This window comes from Mobula birostris, chromosome 3 (assembly GCF_030028105.1).
Source record: "Mobula birostris isolate sMobBir1 chromosome 3, sMobBir1.hap1, whole genome shotgun sequence".
Lineage (NCBI taxonomy): Eukaryota > Metazoa > Chordata > Chondrichthyes > Myliobatiformes > Myliobatidae > Mobula > Mobula birostris.
This window is the reverse complement of record NC_092372.1, coordinates 14389268-14414514: the sequence shown is the minus strand read 5'-3', so window position 1 is coordinate 14414514 and position 25247 is coordinate 14389268. Positions and strand designations below refer to the sequence as shown.

General features: G+C 43.9%; 1 protein-coding gene across 1 annotated transcript; it reads right to left on the bottom strand.

Annotated features, from left to right (window-relative positions):
* Nucleotides 1-280: 280 nt before the first annotated feature.
* onecut2 (one cut homeobox 2) lies at nucleotides 281-25247 on the bottom strand. The gene is made up of 2 exons (XM_072251744.1): nucleotides 24046-25247; nucleotides 281-636 (listed from the first exon to the last, which is right to left on the bottom strand). Exons 1-2 carry the CDS (start codon nucleotides 25151-25153, stop codon nucleotides 344-346), a joined length of 1401 nt encoding a protein of 466 aa, XP_072107845.1. The 5' UTR covers nucleotides 25154-25247; the 3' UTR covers nucleotides 281-343.

Here is a 25247-nt window from a genome sequence, read left to right as displayed (position 1 = left end):
AAATCTAATATTTACCCTTTCAAAATTTCCCCTTAACCTTTAGGCAGGGCAGTAGACAGGTTATTGCTTGGCAACATAACACATTTATGCCCTGCCTGATTACATCCGGGAATTTGCTGAACTGACCCCTGGGCTCGATGTCAGTTTATAGCAGGCGCTCAAGTGGATTTGGGAATATTCCTAAATGCCATATGCATTAAAATACATGCTGACCCTTTTCTTTAAAAAAAAAGGTGTGTTAATGAAAATTGTGCTTATGCACTCACCACTGAACAGCCTCTTCAAAAAAAAACAAAAAGGGAAAGGTGTTGAGTTGTGCCCAGTTCAGGTGCACTGTCCTCAATCATGCTTTGGTACAAGTGCTTGAGGTGGACGAGGAAGCGCCTGGGCTCGACATGGCTTCGTCCTGCCATTTGTCCAGGCTTCGCCTCCGGGCGTTCATAAAGAAATTACTGACGGTGCTTAACTCCAGACCGAGCTGCTGAGAGATTGTGATCTGCATCTCCTTGGAAGGGCGCTTATTTTCTTTGAAAATGGCGAAAAGAGTTCGGCGCTGGAGGTCAGTGAAAACTAGCCGTGGCTTCTTTGGTGTATTGCTCTTCTCTTTGTTCTGTTCTTGTTCTTTGCGTTTGCATGCTGCGAAGAGGAGAGATAGAGAAAGGAATAATATTAAGCATGTACCGAAATGGGGCGACTTTACCCTGCTCTGCACAAGCACTAATCTTCCTTTAAATACTGCATAACATTGTTTGATTGGCAGGTGGCTGGGAGATCACCAGTTGGAAGTATTGAATCTAACCCTCGGATCCCTTGGTTAATGGTGAGACTCCATGGCATAAAAAGCCCGAGAACCCCTCGCCTAACCACTGCTCTGGCCCTTTATGGTCTATCTACCTGTCTTTCCATCTTTCTAGCGCGGAAGAGGCCTAACGCACCGCGCTGCCCAGCAACCCACCCGTCTTTAACCCTAGCCTAACAGGACAATTGACAGTGATCAATTTGTTTCTTTGTTTAGTTTTATTTATTGCAGTTGTTCTTATGCACGTTCGTCGTTTGCCTGGCTGTTTGTGTGTATTTTTATTAATTCCATTGTATTTCTTTGTTTTTCCTGCGAATGCCTGCAAAAAACAAATCTCAAGGTAGTATATGTACACGTATTTCGATAATAAATTTATTTTGAACTTTGAAACACTCAGGTGCTCAAGCTGAAGCAAGACGGAAGTGTAGCAGTTCGCGTGACTCCATTACACCTCGGGGCGTCGGAGTTTGGAGTTCAATTCCCAAGCTGCCTGTAAGGAGTTGGTAGGTCCTTCCCATGAACGCGTCGGTTTTCTCCGGGTGCTCTGCTCTCCTCCCACAGCCCAAAGACGTACCAGTTAGTATGTCATTGTAAATTGTCCTATGATTAGGCTAGGCTTGCTGGGCCGCAAACAGTCTGTTGAGCTGGCCACTGCTAATGTCTATGTTTTAGCATTTGCAGGCTAACTTCAAAACGTCTTCCCCTGATTTCCAGTATGTGTAATTTCCGAGAAACATGGCTACCCCCCATTCCTGAGATCACACTACCTGAGCTAATGCAGTGAGGAAAGCTAATGGCATGCTGGCCTTCATAACAAGGGGAATTGAGTATAAGAGCAAAGAGGTCCTTCTGCAGCTGTACAGGGCCCTGGTGAGACCACGCCTGGAGTACTGTGTGCAGTTTTGGTCTCCAAATTTGAGGAAGTACATTCTTGCTATTGAGGGAGTGCAGCGTAGGTTCACACGGTTAATTCCCGGGATGGCGGGACTGTCATATGTGGAAAGATTGGAGCGACTGGGCTTGTTTACTCTGGAATTTAGAAGGCTGAGAGGGGATCTTATTGAAACATATAAGATTATTAAGGGATTGGACACGCTGCAGGCAGGAAGCATGTTCCTGCTGATGGGTGATTCCAGATCCAGAGGCCACAGTTTAAGAATAATGGGTAGGCCATTTAGAACGGAGTTGAGGAAAAACTTTTTCACCCAGAGATTGGTGGATATATGGAATGCTCTGCCCCAGAAGGCTGTGGAGGCTAAGTCTCTGGATGCTTTCAAAAAAGAGATGGATAGAGCTCTTAAAGATAGCGGAATCAAAGGTTATGGGGATAAGGCAGGAACTGGATACTGATAGTGGATGATCAGCCATGATCACAGTGAATGGCGGTGCTAGCTCGAAGGGCCGAATGGCCTACTGTACCTATTTTCTATTGTCTATTGTCCAATGTTTGAATAAGGAGTTTCAACCATCCGTTTATGTTTTGAATATAGAGATTTAAAGATCGAATCCCCCATTACCCGAAACTTTGCGGACGTGCTCCCTTTTAGCATGAACTGGGCTAGAAATCAACAGCTACAGATTAGGAGTCTGTTGAGCAGTCTTGTTTGAGAAGGCTGTCTCCCATCCGCTGGGATTCCTGGAAACTGGCGAGCAAGCCGCAGGTAAAGGAGGATCAGCCAATTCACCGGGCTGATTCTACTCATGATGGCCACAGGCTTCCGCCAAGGCGCCTCCTAACGTTCTGCAGCCATCTGTGCTGGGCTGGATCGAGATATCGATCCGGACCCGCAGCAGAGACCCTGCAAACACAAGGGCTTCTGCAAATGCCCGAAATCCAGAATAACACACACAAAAATGCTGGAGGAACTCAGCTGGTTACGTGCCATCTATGGAGACGAATAAACAGTGCACGCTTCGAATCGAGTCCCTTCATCAGTCCTGTAGGGCCTCAGCCCGAAACGTCGACGATCCTGATGAAGGGTCGCGGCGCGGAACGTTGAATACTTATTCCTCTCCATAGATAGTGCCTGGCCTGCTGTGTTCCTTCAGCACGGACAGGAATAAACAGTCAATGTTTCGGACCAAGACCGTTCATCAGGACTGGCCCGAAACGTGGACGAGCCCTAATGTAGAGCCTCGACTCGAAACGCCGACTGTTTATTATTTTCCATAGATGCCGCTAGACCTTCCGTGTTCCTCCAGCATTCTGTGAGTGTTGCGCAGAGACATCGCAGCTGGTCGGCCTCGGTCCCTGAACGGATGAAATAATTCGGCGCTCCTGCTCCTGGGTCCGGTCTGGTGTTGGAGAAAGTTTGCAGCGAGCGCCGTTTTCTTCTGCTGTGACACGATTGAGTGATGTCGGCTTTGATGGACGGAGGAAGAGTGGTGAATTTTCAATGCGCATGGAAGCACATTGTAACATCATTCGACGCTTTCCAGAAAGCCAGTGAAAATGGTAAACTCGAGGTTTTGCAGACGCTGGAAATCTTGAGCAAAACACATATAAAATGCTGGAGGAACTCAGCGGGACGAAATGTCGGCTCCTCTCCATAGATGCTGCCTGACCGACTGAGTTCCTCCAGCACCTCGTGTGTGTGCTGGAGAAAGTGAATTGTTTGTTTTACGAGAGAATTGTCCTGACGAAGGGTCTGGGCCCGAAACATCGACCGTACCTCTTCCTAGAGACGCTGCCTGGCCTGCTGCGTTCACCAGCAACTTTGATGTGTGTTGCTTGTTTTACGAGATGTTTGTGCATCCGAGCGCCAAATACAAAACAGACTTAATCCACAAGAAGTATCGTCATCTGCTTATTAACAAATCAGCGCTGCGAAATGAGGGCTTGCTATTTTCCAAGGTACGGAATCTCTGTCCGGGGTGCTGTATTTGCAAGCCGGTGTAGGTGTCATTGTTCGCTTTATATCCGCGATTTGCTTTAATTATTTTAACAGGATATAAATCAATCCGCGCAAAATTTTAAATTTTATTATCTACAAAGCTTCCAGAAAACGTAATTGTTATTGACTTTTAATGTTACACCGATAATATTGCAACACACAACGTTCTGAAAGAATTCAGCAGATCGGGACTGGAAAGGAAAGGGGAAGATGCCAGAATAAGAAGATGGGGAGAGGGGAAGAATTAGAAGCTAGAAGATGATAGGTAAAGCAGAGATCACGAAGGGTGAGCAGTGAGAGACGATCTCACTGAATTCCCGTCGAAGAGAAGATTTAAACTTCTTCAGGGCAGGCATCCCCCCGAAGAGACTTCGCAACGGAGCAGCAAATCATAAACACAACAGATGCTGGAAATCTAGCCACACACACACAAAATGCTGGCGGGACTCAGCAGGTCAGGCAGGCAGCGTGTATAGATATGAATGAACAGTTGGCGTTTCAGGCAGCGACCCTTCATCGGGACTGGAAAGGAGGATACCAGGATAAGAAGATGGAGCGGGGAGGAAAAGGAGGGCAAGCTGGAACAGGGTTTCCCAACCTGGGATCCACCGTCCCTTCGGTTAGTGGTGGGGGCCCATGGCATAAAAAAAATTGGGAATCCCTGAGCTAGAAGGTGATAAGTAAAACTGAAGGGGATCACAGAGAGAGAGTTCCTGGGAGGTAACAACTATCTTTAGCCAGGCGATGGCGATGTTGTACACACAATCCACCTGCCAGCTGAGTGAAATTGATGGGGCGTTATAGAATAACAAGAAAGCGTTATTTCGTACTAATGATTGACACTCCTGTGAATAACCAATTTAAGTTGAAAGATTCGGATCACATTTTCTGAACAAATCACAATAAATCACCAGGGCGGAATAGCGAATACAAGGGGGTATAATTTTAAGGTGATTGAACAACCCTTCAACCATTAGGCTCCTGAAGCAACGTGGATAACAACTTCGCTCACTTCAGCACTGAACTGGTCACTGAACACAACCTATGGACTTATCTTCAAGGTCCCTACAGCTCCTGTTCTCAATATTGTTTATTACTTATTATTATTATTATTATTGTTTTGAACTTGCACCGTTCGACTTCGTACGCACAGCGGCTGTCGTCGGTCTTTTGAGTATCGTTTTTCGTTGATTCCATGGTGTTTCTTTGTATCTAGAAACAAGAAAAAATAGAAAATAGGTGCAGGAGTAGGCCATTCGGCCCTTCGAGCCTGCACCGCCATTCAGTATCTACTGTGAATGCCCGCAAGAATATGAATCTCAGGGCAGTATATGGTGACATCAATGTACTTTGATAATAAATGCAGTTCATTGAACTTTGGAAAGTATAGGGGATTTTTTTTTTGTTACAGAGCAGTATCTGCACGGAACGCCCTGCCAGGGGTGGTGGTAGAGGCAGATAGTTCGGGGCATAGGGATGACTGAAAATGAAGGGTTATGTAGGAAAGGGTTAGTTTGATATTAGAGTAGGTCACAAGTTCGGCACAACATGGTGGGAATGGTCTGCACTGTATTTACATGGGACATGTTCGATGTGTTTTAAATCCTCGCACACAAGGCTCAGTTTCCCGTCGAAGTCGAAGTGTAAAATTAAACATACATACTAATGGCCATCAGTAAAATGGATACAAATAATAAATACGGTTGAGCGACCCTGAACAACAGGGTTGACGCTGAATCTTGCTCTAATCTTCACTAAAATGAATTTTAATAAAGAATGTAAATACAACGTATCGCGTCAATACGGAACGCAGCAGACAGGATGGGTCGAATGGCTTAATTCTGCTCTTATGTCTTATAGTCTTATGGACAAATTGGAAAAAAAAACTTACTTAAGAATACGATTGTCCTAATGAAAACTGGAATCAGTGCACATACATTTGGAATGTCTACGTTGGTCGCTAATCTAGATAATTATCGCTTCTTGGTTATTAATCAACTTTACGAGTAAAGTTCGTCGATGGCGTAACTGCCTCGGGTCAATAAGTTAATACTGACGTGCCTCAATGGCATTCCGCTGATGTTGGTAGTGTGGACGGGCCTCAAAAATCAACTCTGCCATCACTGATAAACTAAACTGGCCTGACAGGAATTAAACAGCAGGGGTTGGGAGGGTTATGTAAACTAATTATTAGCGTTTATTAACGAAGCCGAGGTGCCACCTACGTAACGCACAGGCCGGCATTCTTGCAGAATTTACAGGAAGAAATAAAATACAAGTTTACTGGCGATTCTAATGGTTAAACGTCTCTTCCGCCGTTATCGACACTTTTTTCCCGCTCTCTTCTACTTTATTCTGAGCGTAAAGCTTCCTGACTTGCGTAAATTGATATTGGCTGTTGATATCAGTGGCCTCTCCCGCCTGCTCCCACCTCAACGTTTGTATTTCAGTTTGCAGAGATTTCTTAGCCAGACTCAACCCCGCCCTTGTCCAATCTTCCCCTTTCAAGAAAAGGGTGCTGGACAGAGATGAGGAACGGATAAAGAATTGGAGGACACGAGGTCAACAGTAGCATCATCCCTTGGGCCTGCTCTGAGGAATCGCTAACTCAGCACGGAGTAAGGTTGGCGTGGCTACTCACTGCCTCTACCCAGAGGACGATTTAATTTACCATATTTAAGAATGGAATGGTTTCAAAAGTACTATCTGTTGAAGCCGGAAGATCATGATTACAGCGAGTTTTGAAAAGTTTATAGCAATTTCTGCATGTCCTAACGATGCAATTAACAAATACAAGAGATTCTGCACATTCAGGAAACCCAGAATAACACACACACAATGCTGGAGGAACTCAGCAGCATCTATGGAGAGGGATAAAGAGCCGACGTTTCGGCCTGAAGCCAGAATAGGAAAGTGGGAGTGGAGAAGGAATCAAGCTTGAAGGCGCTAGGGAAGGCCAGGTGTGGAGGAATAGTTGTGCGTGGCGAGAGGGGATGATAGTCCAAAGTCTGATAAAAATATGCACAGGTCATTATCACCTTTTATACTGACTAGCCTAGTTTATGAATATGAAGGATTGAAAATCCACAGTCGCTCTCACTCAACATCGGATTAGGAATTACAACATCCCACTATTCTTCGACTGTGCAGGAGGGTGAGGCAGGAAAAGGATTGTTAGATAATTTCTAATCATTTCATTGCGGGCTATTACCGCATAGTCTTAGATTTTGTGTTTTTTTTTTAAATTACAAGTTTCATCTCGCTGCAGGCCCGGGACTTTTAAAGAACGCATTAGTTTTGAGCTCTGATTTCTTCTGATGGATAAATCCATTGAATTATTGACTCCCGAAAGTACAAAAAAAAACATACCCCTGGGTTTACTATGGAATTTTGCTAATTCCTTAATCCGAGATCGCAATCCAAACGAAAAATATTTTTTTCACAAGAGATTTCCGCAGATGCTAGAAATCCGGAGTAACACACACACAATGCTGGGGGGTGTCAGGCACAGAGGAATAAAGAGTTGGCGTTTCGGGCCGAGACAAGGGTTCGTTTGCCAGTAAGCTTACAAAAATTAACCAGATGCGACATCAAATAACGTTAACAAGAACGCTGATGAAAAGGTAGCCCGAGTTGCGCCATCGAATTAATAAATTAATCAATCACCAGTCGATTGAGTATACGCTTCAGATGCAGACATAGGCTGTTTAGGTATCAGGACAAGAGTTTACAAAATCTGCAGATGCTGTAAATCCAATCAACACACACAAAGTGCTGGAGGAACTCAGCAGGCCAGGCAGCATCTATGGGAAAAAGTACAGTTGACGTTTCGGGCCGAGCGGCCGAAACGTCGCCTGTACTTATTTCTACAGATGCTGCCTGGCCTGCTGAGTTCGTATGGCACTTTTTGTGTGTTGCCAGAGTTTACAAGGTTTGTTCCTGGTTCATGTTATTGCGTGTTGCGGGGATAGTGCCAATTCTCGGTTAGAAATCCAGTCATACCAGGAACAGTCAGAGGTTCGGGTCAAGCACAACGCCAAGCACACATAAGCAAAGACTGTTGGATATTAACTGATAAGATGTCCCCATGAAGGTGTTTTCCCATTGCTCAGAATGAAAAGTCGACTCCCCATCCCAAACCTAGACAGACGCAAGGGGCGTGACATATTCCATCATTGGAAAAGCCCTTGATCGAGATGGCACGGTAGCATATCGGTTAGCGTAACGCTCTACAGCCCCAGTGAACAGAGTTCAATTCCCACCGCTATCTGTAACGTACGTTCTCCTCGTGGCGCACCGGTCCCTCCGTGTGCTCCGGTTTACGCCCGCATTCCTAAAGCATTCTTGCTATTAAACTCATCAGACTAAAATAAGTAGACTAACAGTGGACTATTTCGTTGTCTAATTTAAAAGAACACGTGGTAGTGACGACATGTTCTAACCCGTACATTCCGAAGTGCGAGTCAGTTGTGGGCTTGCTATGTTGGTGCCGGAGTACAGCGACACATGCGGGCTGCCTCCGGCACATCCTCGGACTGTGGTGACTCATGGACGCAAAATAACCCCTTTCGCTGTTTGTTTCGATGCACAGTACGCGTGACAAGTCAAGCCAATCTTTCAATAAAATGGGGAAATACATTGTATTTCAAACTAATTTGAACAGTGAGAATGAATGTTTTTATAGCTGTTTCTTAAATATCGTGTTGTTCTAAACAGGAAGGACTTCGTCAAGGAATAACTTTATATTTCCCTGTTTTCTGCACTATTTGTGGAAAGATTTTTGAATACTGTTACTTGCAAGCTAATTTTCCAACATTTGTATTATGTTGCTAATTATTGTATATTTATTATGCTATATAAACTATATTTATACATATACATATGTTGAATGTACATATTATATATTTATATTAAATTATCTTAATCAAATTCAAAACTGCTGCATCAAGCTATTCTTCGTATACACAAGGGATTCTGCAGATGCTGGAAATCCAGGCAACGCAGACAAAACGCCAGCGGAATTTAGCAGGTCAGGCAGCATCGATGGAGAGGGATAAACAGTCAAAGTTTCAGGCCGAGAACCTTCGTCAGGACTCGGCATTTTGTGCGTGGTATTTCCATTCGTCTGATCCAGATTACATGTTTTACAATGATTATTTATCACGTTTTAACGCTGTTACCTGCAGTAGCCAGTAACTGCAGTAGAACATAGCACAAATCCTTCGGCCCACGATGTTGCGCCGAACCAATTAAATTAGAATTACTCAACTAATCCCCTTTGGCTACAGAATGACCATCTCCTTCCATTTTCCTCACATTCATGAATCTATTTAAATGTCTCATAAAGTCTCTAATGTATCTGCCTCCACCTCAGGCAGTGCATTCCAGGCACCCACCACGCTCTGTGTAAAGAACTTGTGCCCCTCATCTCCTTTGACAATATCCCCTCTCACCTTAAATGCACGGCCTTTGATATGAGCCATTTCAACCCTGACAGAAAGATATTGTCTGTCTGCTCTATCTACGCCTGTCATAATCTTATAAACATCTATCAAAGCTCCTCTCGGCTCCCGCCGCTCCAAAGAAAACAATCCAGGTTTGTCCAAACTTCCGTAATAGCACATGCTCTCTAATCCAGCTAACCTCCTGGTAATCCCCTTCTGCATTCTCTTCAAAGCCTTCTTATTTAATATAAGTAACTCCATCATGTATGGTTCCAGGCCCGGCTGAGAAAGGGACGGGGGTTGGCCATGGGGCTAGCAACCACATCCCGTGAAATTCCACAACTACAGAAACACCAAAGACCTCATCCCTGGACCTTCAAAGATGGGCTACACCTGGGGACGACTTGAAAGACTGGCCCAGGACGAGACTCAGGTGAGCTGCTGCCGGCGGCCTATGCCCCTGTCGGGGTGATGGGCTTAGCTATGCATACATACACACCAGTGGTGATACACACACACCAGTGGTGATACACACACGTACCATGCAGAAAGAGTAACGAGCGCTCATTTCCCAATCAGTTTCAACAATGAAAAAGTCAATCTGATGACATTCGTTAATCACATCCTCTGATCTTGCTTAAGAAGCGCTGCTTGCATAAAAAAAAACGTCCAGTACAGGTTACTTTTCCCAGTACCTCCACCCACTAACCTACCCAATCACACTCCCCACCGCCTCCAGTACTTAATCATTTCTCGTCAGTCACCTTATATACAGACACTCCTGTACCGAGCGTCACTTTACGGACATACAATCGATTTATGTATATAAGCTCTCTTATGTATTTATATAATTGTGTGTGTTTTTATTATTGTGTTCTTTATCTTATAGCGTGTTTATTTTGTCTGGTGCTGCATGGGATCCGGAGTAATAATCATTTCGTTAGCCTGGTGTAGTGGATGTGACGCGAAACAGTCTTGAATCTTGGAGGGGTGCATGCGGGGGGTGTATGGAGGGCAGGTCGATGGACTAGGCAGATTAATGGTTCGGCACGGACTAGATGGGCAGAAGGATCTGCTTCTGTGTTCTATGACTCCACGTAAAAATGCGCAAAATGGATGAACCTGATACGTCAGCTTAGTTCATATGCTTGCACGTAGACTTGTTTTATAGATCAATATGCGTAACGCCGTGTCAAAGCGGCTATCCCTGCAATTTCTCCAGCAGTCAATCAGAGAAACATATTGCAAAAGGATCAATTAGCTTGCACCAACGCTGAACCTTGCCCTTTGAACTCAGCAGTTGAATAAACCCATTAACTCACACACTGCTCCTTAAATTGTTTCACGTTCTGTATTTAACAGCTTATTCACAAAATGGGTTGTGAAATTGTTTCACTGAATGAAAAGTCTTAAGTGTTGCCATTTTTCATATTCACCAGAATAAATCCTGCGTCCACTCATTCAGTGCTGAATCGTCCAACAGCCCACAGTGTGCAGGTAAATTCCCGTTGGCAATTTCAATTCCTGAATATATTCAAGTTCCCCTAATTAATCTAAAATTGGTAAATTAGCTATATCTTCCCTCGACCTATCTTAAATCTGTTGTGGAATTCGATATTTAGCGGAAGATGTGAGTTTGAAAATGATTAGCAAGAGCATTTTGCCGCTGCCACTTGCTTTCTAAATTTAACAATTTGATATCAAGGTTTCTTTCAGTCTATTGAGGTCAGAAGCAAGGAAGATGTACATTTTAATTCCACGTCCCATTCCCATTCCGATATGTCATCTACTGTAAAGATGAAGCCACAATCAGGTTGGAGGAACAACACCTTATATTCCGTATGGGTAGCCTCCAACCTGATGGCATGAACACTGACTTATCTAACTTCCGCTAATGCCCCACCTCCCCCTCGTACCCCATCCGTTATTTATTTATATACACACATTCTTTCTTCACTCTTTTTCTCCCTCTGTCCCTCTGACTATACCCCTTGCCCATCCTCTGGGTTTCCCCCCCTCTCCCTTGTCTTTCTCCCCGGGCCTCCTGTCCCATGATCCTCTCATATCCCTTTTGCCAATCAACTGTCCAGCTCTTAGCTCCATTCCTTCCCTTCCTGTCTTCTCCTGTCATTTTGGATCTCCCCCTCCCTCTCCCACTTTCAAATCTCTTACTAACTCTTCCTTCAGTTAGTCCTGACGAAGGGTCTCGGCCCGAAACGTCGACTGTACCTCTTCCTATAGACGCTGCCTGGCCTGCTGCGTTCACCAGCAACTTTGATGTGTGTTGCTTGAAGATATACACCGGTACTGTTGATAATATTGGATATATAAGGTAGAATTTGTACGTATAATTGTATACTAGTAGTTAAAACCTTACGTATAAACTGTACCGGTTATCTTATTCCATTCGCCAACAAGGCTTATAATCGAAACTGCAAAACCCTAATCCGTAAACTTTATTTGAAATCATTTTCAACGTTGACTGAACAGGGTTGCGGCTTGATTCGTGACATCTCTGCCCCCGGTTCCCGGTCCTCACTGGCTGACAGTCACCGCCCTGCTTTTAGACAGCGGAGGTCCTGTCCAATTTACATAAACACTGGCGATTCTGCAGGTGATGGTCATGCAGAGTAACACACACTAACAAAATGCTAGAGAAACCTGTTGACCTGTTGATTAACACCCCGAGTCTCTTACTTCAGGACCTCTGAGGCCTGTTTATGTCAGCCTTGCTTATTTACACGTTCTTTTCTTTTTTCCATTGATTCTGTCAACGGGCGAGACTCGGCTCCCGGCTTTCTGTGAATTATTACATTTCCATGATGTTTCTGTCCTGCCTGTTGATCTAATCTTTCTCCCTCTCCCTCTATCTCCTTCTCTCTCTCCCTCTCTCTCTCTCTCTGTTGGCATGTCTGCCTAACCGTAGATAGAGTTCAGAAGACATGGATTGCAAAACCACGCATCCCATTAGGATTACAAATGAAAAAATCAATAATGGGTTCTAATTACCTGTAAAGTTAAACAGCGCTGGCTGGAATAGTCACAACCACCACATCCCTCCCCCAGCGGCCTTGCTCTTTAAAATATTCAAGAACTGCAAAGCTCGATAGGAAAAAGTACCGAGATACATGCAAAACTTTAAGACTCTTACAGAATTAGTATTAGGTTTAATTTCACTGGCATAAGTCGTCAAATTTCTCGCGTTGATGTCGGGAAATCTGCTGTTTTGCAATACAACATTTTAAAAAAACGTATAAATAACAATAAAACAGTGATGGTGTGCCTTCGGGCTCCTGTACCTCCTACTTGATGGTAGCAATGAGAAGTGTGCATGCCCTGATGGGGGTCCTTATCATTATGCATTTTTATTTAAACGCGGGACAAAGAAAAAACAGATCAGGATTTTCCCAATAAAGAAGAAAATTTCAAGGCATTAGTTCCTGCGTTACACTGTATTCGTTTTCTTAAAAACAATCAAGGTCAAGCGCTCTGTGATCATTAGTACAAACACATTTTTCAATGAGCCGATAAGACCACATAAAACGTAGGAGCAGAATTAGGCCATTCGGTCCATCGAGTCCGCTCCGCCATTCCATCATGGCTGATTTATTATCCCTCTGAACCCTATTCTCCCTTATTGTTATAGTAACAATTCCAGAAACTAGTAATTCTTGAAAGATCTCTACTAATGCCTCCACAATTCCTTCCGCTCTTTCAGAACGCTGGGGTGTAGTCCATCTGGTCCAGGTAACTTATCTACCTGCAAACCTTTTAGTTTGCCAATCACCTGTCTCGCTGGTGTTTAGATGAGGAAATGCTTAACTTCAAAGTTCAAAAAGTTCAAGCTGAATTTATTGTCAAAGTACGTATATGTCACTGTGTGACGTTCACTTTCTGACTGGCATTCACTGTAGAACAATGAAATACAACGCAATCAATTACAGACTAACAAAAACTGGCAAATAATCAATGTGGGAAAGAAAGCAATAGATAGATAGATATAGATAAAACTGAGGAAATGAGTTGAAGAGCCCGAGAAAGTCAATCCATAGTTTGTGGAATCAGTTCAGTGTTGAGGTGTGTGAAGTTATCCATGCTGGTTCAGGACCCCTGATGGTTGAAGGTTAACAAATTTAGCAATGTATCCGGTATTTTCCTTCATGCCCTTTTATCGGGATGTGTTTTGTTATCACAGCCTCAAACCCATACCCAAATAAACCTTCCTGGATCACATTTCTTTACACAGAGGGAGGACAGTACTTGGAATGAGCTGCCAGATGAAGTAGTCGAGGTGGGTAATATCTGAGAGGTATTTGGAGGGGAAAGGGTTGTTGGGTTGTGAGCAGAAGACAGGCAACTGGGGCTAGCAGGGAGTCTACCACGGTCAGCATGGACCAGATGGGACAAAGAGCTTGTTTCTGTATCCTATTATTTTATGTCTGTGATTCTACTTATATCTGATCCTGTTCTGACCAAATGTTATTCACAAAAGACATAGTAACAAATACAAAATGCTGGAGGAATTCAGCAGGTCAGAGACGATCTACAGAAAGGAATATAGAGTCAACTTTTCGGGCTGAAACCCTTCATCAGGACTCAGGTCTAGCATTTTGTGGGGGTTGCTCTGGACTTCCAGTATCTGAAGCACCTCTTGTGTTTTTGATGAAAAGCCGCGATAATTTGCCTTCTCTCCTCACAAAAACTGACAGAACAACTGAGCAATGACAGAATTTATGTTTCGCTTTAGATTTCCAGCATCCACATTTGACTTTGCATTTTATTTGAGGCAGGCAAGTAGTTATGACCGTCCTATCATCACCCAACACCATTTCTCTTGATTTCCCTTGCAAAATTTCCTTCTGCAGAAAAGGAATGATGTTTAAAGTAAATTACAATTGGTGCAATTGGATGTTAACAACAAGAAAGCAATATTCATTGTGATATGTATTTGTTCTGTTTACTGTGTTTAGTATGGCCCAATTTTACTTTCCATAAGAGAACATAAGAGCAGAATTAGGCCATTTGACCCATCAAGTCTGCTCCACCATTGCTCCAATCATTGTGGCTGATTTAATATCAGTCTGAACCCCATTCGCCTGCTGTCTCCCTGTAACCTTTGACACCCCTACTAATCAAGAATGGGGCTGCATGGTGGTGTACTGGTTAGCACAACACTTTACATTACTAATGATCCAGGTTCATTTTCTGCCACGGTTTGTAAGAAATTTATATGTTCTCTCCATAACCACGTGGGTTTCCCCTAAGTGCTCTGATTTCCTCCCACAGTCCAAATACATAACACTTGGTAGGTTAGTTGGTCATTGCAAAATTCTCTTGTGATTAGGCGCTGGAAGGGCCATTTCATGCTGTATCTCAATAAGTAAACAAACAAACCTAACGACCTCTGCTTTAAATATACCCAGTTACATGGCCTCCACACATGCCTGTGGCAATGAATTCCACAACCTCACCACCAACGGGATAAAGCAACTCCTCCTCTTCCCTGTTTTAAATAAACACCCCTCTATTCTGAGGTTGTGCCCTCTAGTCCTAGACTCCCCACTATAGGAAACATCCTCTCCACAGCCACTTAAATAATTTCATTTATTATATGTAAAATAAATGCTCTATACTGGATATAATGCTTTGATTATAACTTATGGAGACAAATCAAAATGTATATCTACAATCTGCACTTTGTAGAATTGAGATAAGGTCAGGATCAAGTTTAACATCACTGGCATATGTCGTAAAATTCGTTGTCTTGCGACAGCAGCAATGTATAATTAAAACAGCTATATATATTCTGACTTATGTTCTGATCTATAGGTTGTGCAAAACGAGTGCAAAAGCATAGTCATAGTGAGATAGTGCACACGGATTCATCGTCCGTTCAGAAATTGATGGCGGAGGGGAAAAAGCTGTTCCTAAAACGTTGAGTGTTTGTCTTCAGGCTCCTGTACCTCCTCCCTGTTGATAGCAAAGGCCACGGTCTGGTCCTCTTACGACAAAGGCCGAACGCAAGTATAGGAATGGTATGATTTCTTCTGCAAAACACTTTAAAACGGAGGCACGTATTGGAGAGGAGCGCAGTTCTGAAGGACCATAGGGTAACGACGTCCTTCTGTCTCTGGCTGTTCTGTGCTCGCGCTCGCAGAACACTTGTCTTAGGTGTTCTTGTATTTCCCAGCAGGTACAAATCGAATGACAATGGCGTATTTAAAAAGAACAACATCCGGGTAAGCGGCAAATCTATGCAAGAGATTCTTTGAATGTGCTGTTTCCTTAAAGGGAAAGGCCGAATCAATACGATCGATAGCGAAGGTTTTCCCTATTCCTATATCAAATGAATGTGGCTACTGATAAAGCCTCAGATGGTAAGCTTTGCTGGGCGAGTTCTCCATTGTTCTGTACTCGGGATGTGATAAAATGAAAATCGATGTCAGCGTGTCACTAACACCACAAATAAAACATGGCTCGTTTGCACTGACCCGCAGTCCGGCCGGCCAAAGTTCCTTGTGGTAGAGGTGTGTGTGTGTGTGAGAGAGAGGGGTGGGGGGGTGGGGGTGGGGGTGGGGGTGGGGGGGGGGGAAGAAAAGACATCCCGCCAGAAAGTCATAAATTGAGAAATGTGCACAAAAGCTCCGCCACGGACGGTCCCAAGCCCGGCTGCGAAAGGAGAAGGGTTAGGCATGGGGCTAGCAACCTCATCCTGTAAAACCTAGACCAACAGAGACGTCAACAGGAGCTCCAAAAACCTCATCGCTGGGAGGGGAAGGATCTTCGAAGATGGGCTACACCTGGGGATAACAGGAAAGCTTGCCCTAGGTCTGAGCACTCTGGCAAGTTATTGTCGGCGGTCTAGGCACCAGTAGGGGTGATGGGCTAAGACTATAAGACATAGGAGTAGAATTGGGCCATTCCACCCAATGAGTCTGCTCCACCATTCCATTATACTTCATACTTTATTGTCACCAAACAATTGATACTAGAACGTACAATCATCCCTGGATACAAATCGATAGTAAATATTAAAAATTTAAATTATACATCATAAACAGAAAATAGAAAATTGGAAAGTAAGATAGTGCAAAAAAACCGAGAGGCAGGTCCGGATATTTGGAGGGTACGGCCCAGATCTGGGTCAGGATCCATTCAGCAGTCTTATCACAGTTGGGAAGAAGCTGTTCCCAAATCTGGCCATACAAGTCTTCAAACTCCTGAGTCTTCTCCCGAAGGGAAGAGGGACGAAAAGTGTGTTGGCTGGGTGGGTCGTGTCCTTGATTATCCTGGCAGCACTGCTCCGACAGCGTGCGGTGTAAAGTCAGTCCACGGACGGAAGATTGGTTTGGGTGATGTGCTGCGCCATGTTCACAATCTTCTGCAGCTTCTTCCGGTCTTGGACAGGACAACTTCCATACCAGGTTGTGATGCACCCTAGAAGAATACTTTCTACGGTGCATCTATAAAAATTAGTGAGGGTTTTAGGGGTCAGGCCGAATTTCTTTAGTTTTCTCAGGAAGTACAGGCGCTGGTGGGCCTTCTTGGCAGTGGACTCTGCTTGGTTGGACCAAGTCAGGTCATTTGTGATATCGATCCCGAGGAACTTAAAGCTTTTGACCTGTTCCACTTGCGCACCACCGATGTAAATTGGGTCATGCAGTCCGCAACTCCTTCTGAAGTTAACAACCAATTCCTTCGTCTTGCTGACGTTGAGGGATAGGTTATTGTCTTTGCACTATGCCACCAGGTTCTTAATTTCCTCTCTGTATATTACGGCTGATTTATTATTCTTCTCAATCCCATTCTCCTGCCTTCACTTGTAGCCTTTGACGACCCGATTAATCAAGAACTGATCAACCACCACCCAATAACTTGGCCTGAAGAGTCTACACAAAACAGCCTGTGAAATGTATCAACAAGGAGTAATGGGGGAGCTGGGAGGAAGTTTGGGGCAGGCGCTATTCATTTTTACAGAATATAATTCAACCTTGGAAAAAATGATCACATTCGTCACCAGCGGAACTTCAACAAGACAAAGCTCAATGTCAAGGCCAAAACTAAATCTTACAATAAGTCACAAATCATAAATTACTTTAAGTGAGAGGATTGCTTCGTAATAAGGGTTAATTCTGCACTAACTATTATATTTTGTGACTTTTAAACTCTTGGTGAACGTTTTATTTTATTTTATCAAGATCCAGCGCAGAATGAGCCTTTCCGGCCCTTCGAGCCACACCGCCCAGAAGGAAAAAGGAAAGGAAATTGCCTTTTAAACTCACGAGAGAGCATTGGCCATCGCCCATGCAATCCCACAAATTAATCCTGCCCTAATCACGGGGCAATTTACAATGACCAATTAACCTGTCGGCCGGTATGCCTTTGGACTGTGGGAAGAAACCAGAGCACCCACAGGAAACCCACGCGGTCACGGGGAGAACGTACAAACTCCTTCCAGGCGGCAGCGGGAGTTGAACCAAGGTCGCCTGTGCTGTAAAGTGTCGTTCTAACCACTACGCTACACATATACTACAAATAATTGTTCCAGGGTTATTTGGGGTTGGGGGGCGCACAACACTATTACAGCGGCAGCGACGCGGGTTCAGTTCCCGCCGTTGTCCTGTGAGGAGTTTGTACTTTCTCCCCGTGACGGCACGGGTTTCCTCCGTGTGCTTCGGTTTCCTCCCACCTTCGAAAGGCGCAGAACAGTTTGGTAGGTTAATTGGTCACGTGCGCGTAATTGGGTGGCGCGGCTTCACTGCAATGGCCTGTTACCGTACCGTATCTCTAAATAAAAATAACAAACTGGTCTTACAGGCGAGAAGAATACCGTACTGTCTAAATCACGTTCGTTGTTTTTACATTGTTACATGTCCTACTGATAAGTGGAAATCCCAGGAGAACAATACATATCGATATACACAATTATGCTGTTAAAATATGTATATTATGTATAGCTCTCACGGCTGATGTTTGACAACGGCCTATTCCTCTTAAAGCTGCCAAATATGTCGTCAAGCATTGTAGTAGAAATAATATCGGTTAAAAATCCAATTTGCACCGGAAAATTGTTTTATGCTTATAAATCGGCCCTCCGTGTTATGATTTGAAATATTAGGTAATTTTCCAAAATTGGCTTCCGTGTATATTTTACTTTAAAACAGCATTAATTTGCAATATATTTAATCTATACGAAATAATTTATGATTTAATATTTAAATATAATATTAACTGTTGTAAATGGAGTTCCTTCTATTATGAGGCTGTGCCCTCTATTTCTAGACTCCCCCACGATAGGAAACATCCTCTTCCCGTCCACTTAAATAATTTCAATCATATTACATGCATGTAAAATAAATACTCCACATTTGTTACCGTGCGGCGAAGGCGAAGTATAAAGTCTCAACGCAACTGAGAGTGTGTCTCTACAGCCTACAGTGTTTGTAGATTTGTTGAAATACGTGGAAGCCATTTTTGAAAAATTGGATTTAAATCTTAAATTATTCTCTCTAGATTTTCGGGTACTAGGAAGGATATGCAATACAAATATTATTGCAATTACATATGGAAAAAAATTTAAACATCTACAATCTTTTCAAATAATTGTAAAGTATTTTAAATTGAAAATCAAACATTTTTCTATGTTCGACCCCGAGGAACTTGTTCTTTACAGAGTCAATTGAAATAGAAATCAAACACATATCTGGAACAAGATATGAAGCTATTAATAAAGGCCTTAAAAAGAACACGGCTTCAAATATAATCAATAAGAAACAATTAATCAGGTTGGGTGCTGAAGTTACAATCTAGGAAGAGTGAAATTAAAAGACGCTCAAGCTGCGATGTTCGCCTCATTCAGGTTCGTATGTGGTTTGCTGAAGCAAATATTATCCAAATGTCTATAACCAGCTGAATCTAAGAGAAAAAAAATACTCAAATACCAGGAGAACAATGAGTTTTATAATATTTGTGAAAATAAATGTAATTATGCATTCCGCTGTTTCCTAAGACTTCTGCATCATTTGTAAATCGAAACGGTATGTGGCGGCAGTTGCCGACTGGAACTGTAACATGGTGGAAGGCCACATCCACCTTCACCCTCTTTCCAACCCCCCTCCCCAACCACTGCACGTTCCCTAGCCCTGATTGCAAACCATCACTTACAAATGCCGCCGGTTGCTTATCATGCGTCCCAGAAGAGAGCCTAATTAACGCTCGAACGCAAGAACTTTTCGCCGGCAGTCCTTCACATCAAAAGCACATTTACATTTGTAGTGTCACAGCATGTTGGAATGTAGTTTCTTTCGTCGTGCGCAGACGTTTAACGAGCGCCGAGTGGGCGAGCTTAAAAAATCTGCCCATCCAATCGTTTAGAATAACAATTTTCTGCGTTAATTGTGTTCTCGTCACCAAAATCACAATCGTCACCACACGTGCAGTTTTCTGTCCAGCTAAGTTTTTGTCTCAGACAGGATCACGTATACAATCTTCGTGTCAGTTTTTTTTTGTTGGCGACAATAAGTGGGCATCGATTAAATCTTAAATGAATTAATTTCGGGTGAAGTGCAAAATTGTGTCACGTATCGTGTTCACTGTCGACTTTTGATAAGACTGACTTGGGCCCTTAAATAGAGCCAGGAAGATGAAGCTTCAAGAATTGTTTTCGGATAATAGTCTTTCTCCTGTGTAATACATCCCCCCTCCCCACCCCCGCGCCCAGTCACTGAAGTACACTGTCACACGGGCGCCCAGTCACTGGGGTGCACTGTCATCCGCGCCTAGTCACTGGGCTGTACTGTCATCCGCGCACTCCTGTCACTGGGGTGCACTGTCACACACGCGCCCAGTCGCTGAAGTGCACTGTCACACGGGCGCCCAGTCACTGGGGTGCACTGTCATCCGCGCCTAGTCACTGGACTGCACTGTCATCCGCGCCTAGTCACTGGGCTGTACTGTCATCCGCGCACTCCTGTCACTGGGGTGCGCCCAGTCGCTGGGGTGCACTGTCACCCGCGCCCTCAGTCACTGGGGTGCACTATCACACACGCGCCCAGTCGCTGGGGTGCACTGTCATCCGCACCCAGTCACTGGGGTGCACTGTCACCCGCGACATATATGTATTAAATGTCGGCGAACTTTTATTAATTAATTTTCCAGTATTTTTTATTTTTATTAATGCTATACTTTCATTAACGTTTTAGTTAAACTCTTTAAATCGTTCTCTATTCACATTAGCAAGTTTGGGCCATGGCGCTATTATAGGTTTGGTCGGAATACAGGAAGAACAAAATGAACCGACAATTAAAAAATAGACTCTGTTGTAAAAATCACCCTAAGTGAACCATCATTGTCATGGTCTGTGCAAATTAAATGTCGTTAAAACAGTAGCGAGGAGGGCACTCAAAGTAGAGGAGACAAAGAGATGATAATGTGGACGGCAGTGCCGGGAAGACTGTAGTAGTGTTACTGGAATAAGCCGGATCAGATTCCAAATCAATGTCTAACCAGGTCCTTAGGTTTATGTTATTGTTGCCAGCATTAATGCCCTTTTAATCTTCTAAAGATTATCCTCATCGATCCACGTCCATATACACAGATTTTTTTATAAAGTGACATAACCACATTTATTGAAATGCTATAAAATAAATGGCACTGTTTCAGTTGTCCTCCACCCCCCGCCCCCCGCCCCCATTCCTCCAACCCGCAGTTCCGAGGAATCTTTCTACATTAGTGAACATTAATAAGGTGTAACCCTTTCACACAAGGGGTTGCCAGAGGCAAACACCAGAAGCGAGAGAGTTTCAATTATTAATTTCCCAATTGCACCAACAACAACCCACAACTGATCCGAGTCGTTGGAATGATGACGGGATTAAAGGAATCGCACTGCTGTCAGTATTGTGGATAATTTATTGGTTTTATAGATGGACTCTCTTGAATATCCATACGTCAGGATAATGTTCATTTCTTTTAATCTTATAATTTGGGCGATTTGAACAATTTGGGAGCCGTCGCCCGATACTGATTGACAAAGCTATCCGCTTCACAGGCGAACGAGTCCCCAGATTTTCCTCTGCTTAAGACCAAAAGCAAGAGTGACGTTGCAGTAAGCAACCGGTCATGCAGAGATTTTCATTAATAATTCATATCTGCGGCTTCTCTGATTCTTTTCAAAGCACAGCCAGTAAGCATATCATATCGCCGGGCGATATAGAGAAGAACATCGAGCGATCGCACATACTTAACAAAAAAAATCGCTTCATATTTTAGCAACACCACTCTCGCGAGGACTCGTACAAATCCCAGACGCAGAATGAAATGTTGTTGCTTTTCTGGTCATCTCTCTCTCTGTCTCTTTCTCTTGGGTCTATATTTAGCCCGAGTTAACGAGCAATTATTAGAATTTATATCTTCCGAATCCTGTTGCGGTATACCCAGTACTAACCTCTTAACTTTTTCATTCTGCGGCAGCGATGCCGTAATGTACGACCTCGATAAATATACAATATATGGTGTAAAATATTTTACTGGCAGGGTTATTCTTTTAATTGCATGGTGTTTATATACATTAAATCAACTGTGCAATCAACAGTCCAATTATTCAAATGAGAATTGATCGTGAACCTGACGGATGGAGGAAATTTATCTGGTACGACTACAAATAAAAAAAATTCAATGCAAAATAATGCCGCTGTTTTATTTTAGTTTTGTGATTGAGCTCTGCGGCTTTGACTGTGCCTGTTCGGTAGTCACATATTCCTGAAGATGCAGTTATAGCCATCTTTATTCCGTTCCGATGTCTTTTGGTCAAGCTGGTTTAATATAATGCACAGACAATCAAACCGGGTTACAATTTCAAAGCAATTTAAAAAAAAACATCGCTTCTATCTTTCAGGTCAGTAGTGTAGCTGAATTCAAAAGCTAATAGCTGCAAATGCTTTCAGAGAGGCCTTTGCTGATTTATCGATCGAATGTATTTTAATTCTAGTTATGTTATTATACCGGCTAATTTGACGATTTATAATCTCAAATACTTCAGCATGCTTGTTGGCTTGGCGATGCCTATGCCATTTAAAAAAAAACTTGTATTTTACAAAACCGTAAATGAAAACCTTATTAAATTGCTTGTAGTTAAAAAATATGGGTCCTAATCAATTGGGAAGCAGAGTGAAAATTGAAATTGTAAACGTAGATTGCAGAAAAAGAATGCTGGCAAAATGAAACAATTGCGACAGATAAGCACCGCGTTTCTCAGACTGGGCGTGTAGGGATATACAGGACTTCTTGCCATTAAGTGAAGAGAAAAGCCAAGTTTAATAGGAAGTGTAATTACAACAATTACCCCACGTGACCTTGGTTTACGTCCCTGATTTGTTTAAAAGTGCATTGACATCAGCGATGAAAACAAACACTGTTTATAGTAAATGGTGGTAATATATCACATAAAATGGACGCAATATAAAGTTTATATTCCGCTGTCAAAAATTGTACAGCTCCGTGATGTATTTTTCTTTCATTTACAGTGCAATTTACTTATGTATCACTGAATGCTCCATGCAAAAGAAGCATTTTCTAAATCTTTATATTTATTTTTAAGATCAAGACAGGTAGTGGAGTCTACGAATCTAGCTAAGCCTTGCGTTAGAAGTTCATCCCATTGTCCTTTCAGGTTGCGAAGGTTAAATTATCAGTTTTGGCGGCATACTTATTCATGTAGAGAGCACAAAAATATTTCAGCCTGAATAAAATTAATTGATTGACAGCAGCCCTGTCAAAGTGATTAGCAATTACTTTCAATCGTTTTGAAGAGCAAACATCTCAAAATGCATGTAGTGGGAATAAAAGATTTTAGAACAATGCGACGAATAATCTTCAACATGCACAATTTAATTACATAATATTAAATGGTTGTTAACTGCAGCCAATGACCTACACAATAGGAATTAGCTCGGGCTGAGCGGCCGAAGCAGCCGCAAGGGGGCGGTAAAGCAGTTCCACCCATGACCAAAAAGCATCGAAGCCTGTTTATCCAGAGCAGAATGGGCTGGCATCCACCACAAAACGACCGTTTACTTATGTACCCAACTATTTGAGTGAATACATGCAAACGAGCTCAGTGCCTGACACTCAGTGACCGCTATCCGTTAAGGATATTCCAGCCAGTTCCTGATTACGTATTAAAGACCAAACACTGCACTACCAGCGAGTAGCACCAATTCTGCTTAAAAGCAATTACATTTCAGAAAAAGAAACCATCGCATTTGAGAACCGGCTAGATGCCGCGCACTTAATACAAATCGGTCGGGTTGCTTTAAGTCCAGTTCGAAGCTGGCAGCAAGCAAGGGCAGCTAACAATGGTCCGACTAAAGTCCTTACAAAATTTAATCCTGGCGGTTCTCTAAAACGGGGCTGAAGTTAACGTTAATAATAGGAATAAAGACTGCGGTATTACAAAGGAGGCTATACTGGTCCAGATACAGGCCGGCAGAAGGCATTGATTCAGGGAGTGAAACTGCGAATTTGTTTAGCGTCCAATAAAAAAAATGCATTTGAGCCCGGCATTAATTGAATGGTAATCAGATGCTGATGCCTGGCCACGTTACTATTGTGGGTGTGTCGTTTCGTTAAGGGGAATATTGGATAGTCTCATCGTAGAGCTATTGTGCGACCCAGGAGAAACCCCGACGAGTTCTGCGGTGGTTATAGTGGGGAAACTGAAAGTGGGGGGGGGGGAAGAGGTGGGGATTGAATGGTCCTTCGTACAAAGCTGGTATGGTTGCCGCTAATAATCACAAAGGAAGGCGGTTGCCCCCTTGTCAATGAAAGGCAGCGTGGCTCCAATAACAACGACATTTTTGTTGCTTCTCAACAAATCTCTCAATGTACATGCATCACCCCCCAGGTTTACCTGCGAGCCTTAAGGCTGACATTCTCTGGAACTCGGGCTCCTGCAGCCATTTCCACATCCGCCTGAAGGTCTCCCGTCCCGATTTAAGTTTACTCCAAGGCTTGGGGTTTCTTAAAAGGTCAGAGAGGGTTCCCTGCGAACGGCACAGCACCCTCTGAGCGAAGATTGCCTGCGGTATGCTGTAGCGTTTGAGTTCCGCCGTGATCCTTTGTGCTACTTCTTTGGTGTTAATTTCTTCCAGCTGCCCCGAACTGGTGGTCTGCGAGCCGGAGGAGGACGGAGGCCGATCACGGCTGGAAGCCAGCACGGGCCCGTGGGACTGGTGGTGACTTGAGTGGCCGTGGTGGTGATGGTGATGCATGCCGTTCAAATGCGGCATCATTCCCGCCGACGGAGCGCCAAGACCCCGAGACAGATGCTGCTCACCTCTGCCCAGCATGGCTGGGTGGGCTTCGAAGTTCGGGCTGAGCATCTTGTCGTGGCCGTTGGACCCGTAGCCCTGGATGCCCTGGTGGCTGTTGTGGATGGAAGCCAGGCCGTTGCCAAGGGGGTTGCTGGACAGAGGAGAGAGGTTCTGAGGCATCCCGGGCATGTCCTTATGGTACGGGCTGTAGAGATTGTTCATGGCAGCCGGCAACCCCCTCTCGTCCCGCATCAGGGTGAAGCTCCCGCTCACGTTGCCCGCGAGTCGCTGGTGGTGGTGATGGTGGTGGTGGTGGTGATGATGGTGCGGGTGGTGGAACTTATCCGAGACGGTGGATATGGGAGGCAGGGGCTGGAGTGGTGTGAGTGTCGTATAGGTGCTGCTCATCCCCATGCCAGGCGGAGACTCGCACGACATGCTCATTGCCGGGTGCAGCGGGATAGAGAGCTCCGGCCGGTAGTCCCCAGTCCCGTCCAGGATGGAAGCCATGCTGGATACCATTGCAGATCTGGTCGTCAGTTCCCGATGGGCCGCTGAAACTGCCTGCCGCTGCTGGCTGTCCATTAGATCGCCCGTGGATTGCTCATGGCTTAATCCACCATGCAAATTCCCAATGCTGTCCATTGTAATCTCCGGGTTCATGGCATATACCTCTTTGGCTATACATCTATACGTGTTGTTCATTCAGTCCATTAACGACTATAATGTTTTTTTTTCCTTTTGGCTTGGTAAATCAAGGGATTTTCTTGTTACATATATATGCATGTATAGATGACAG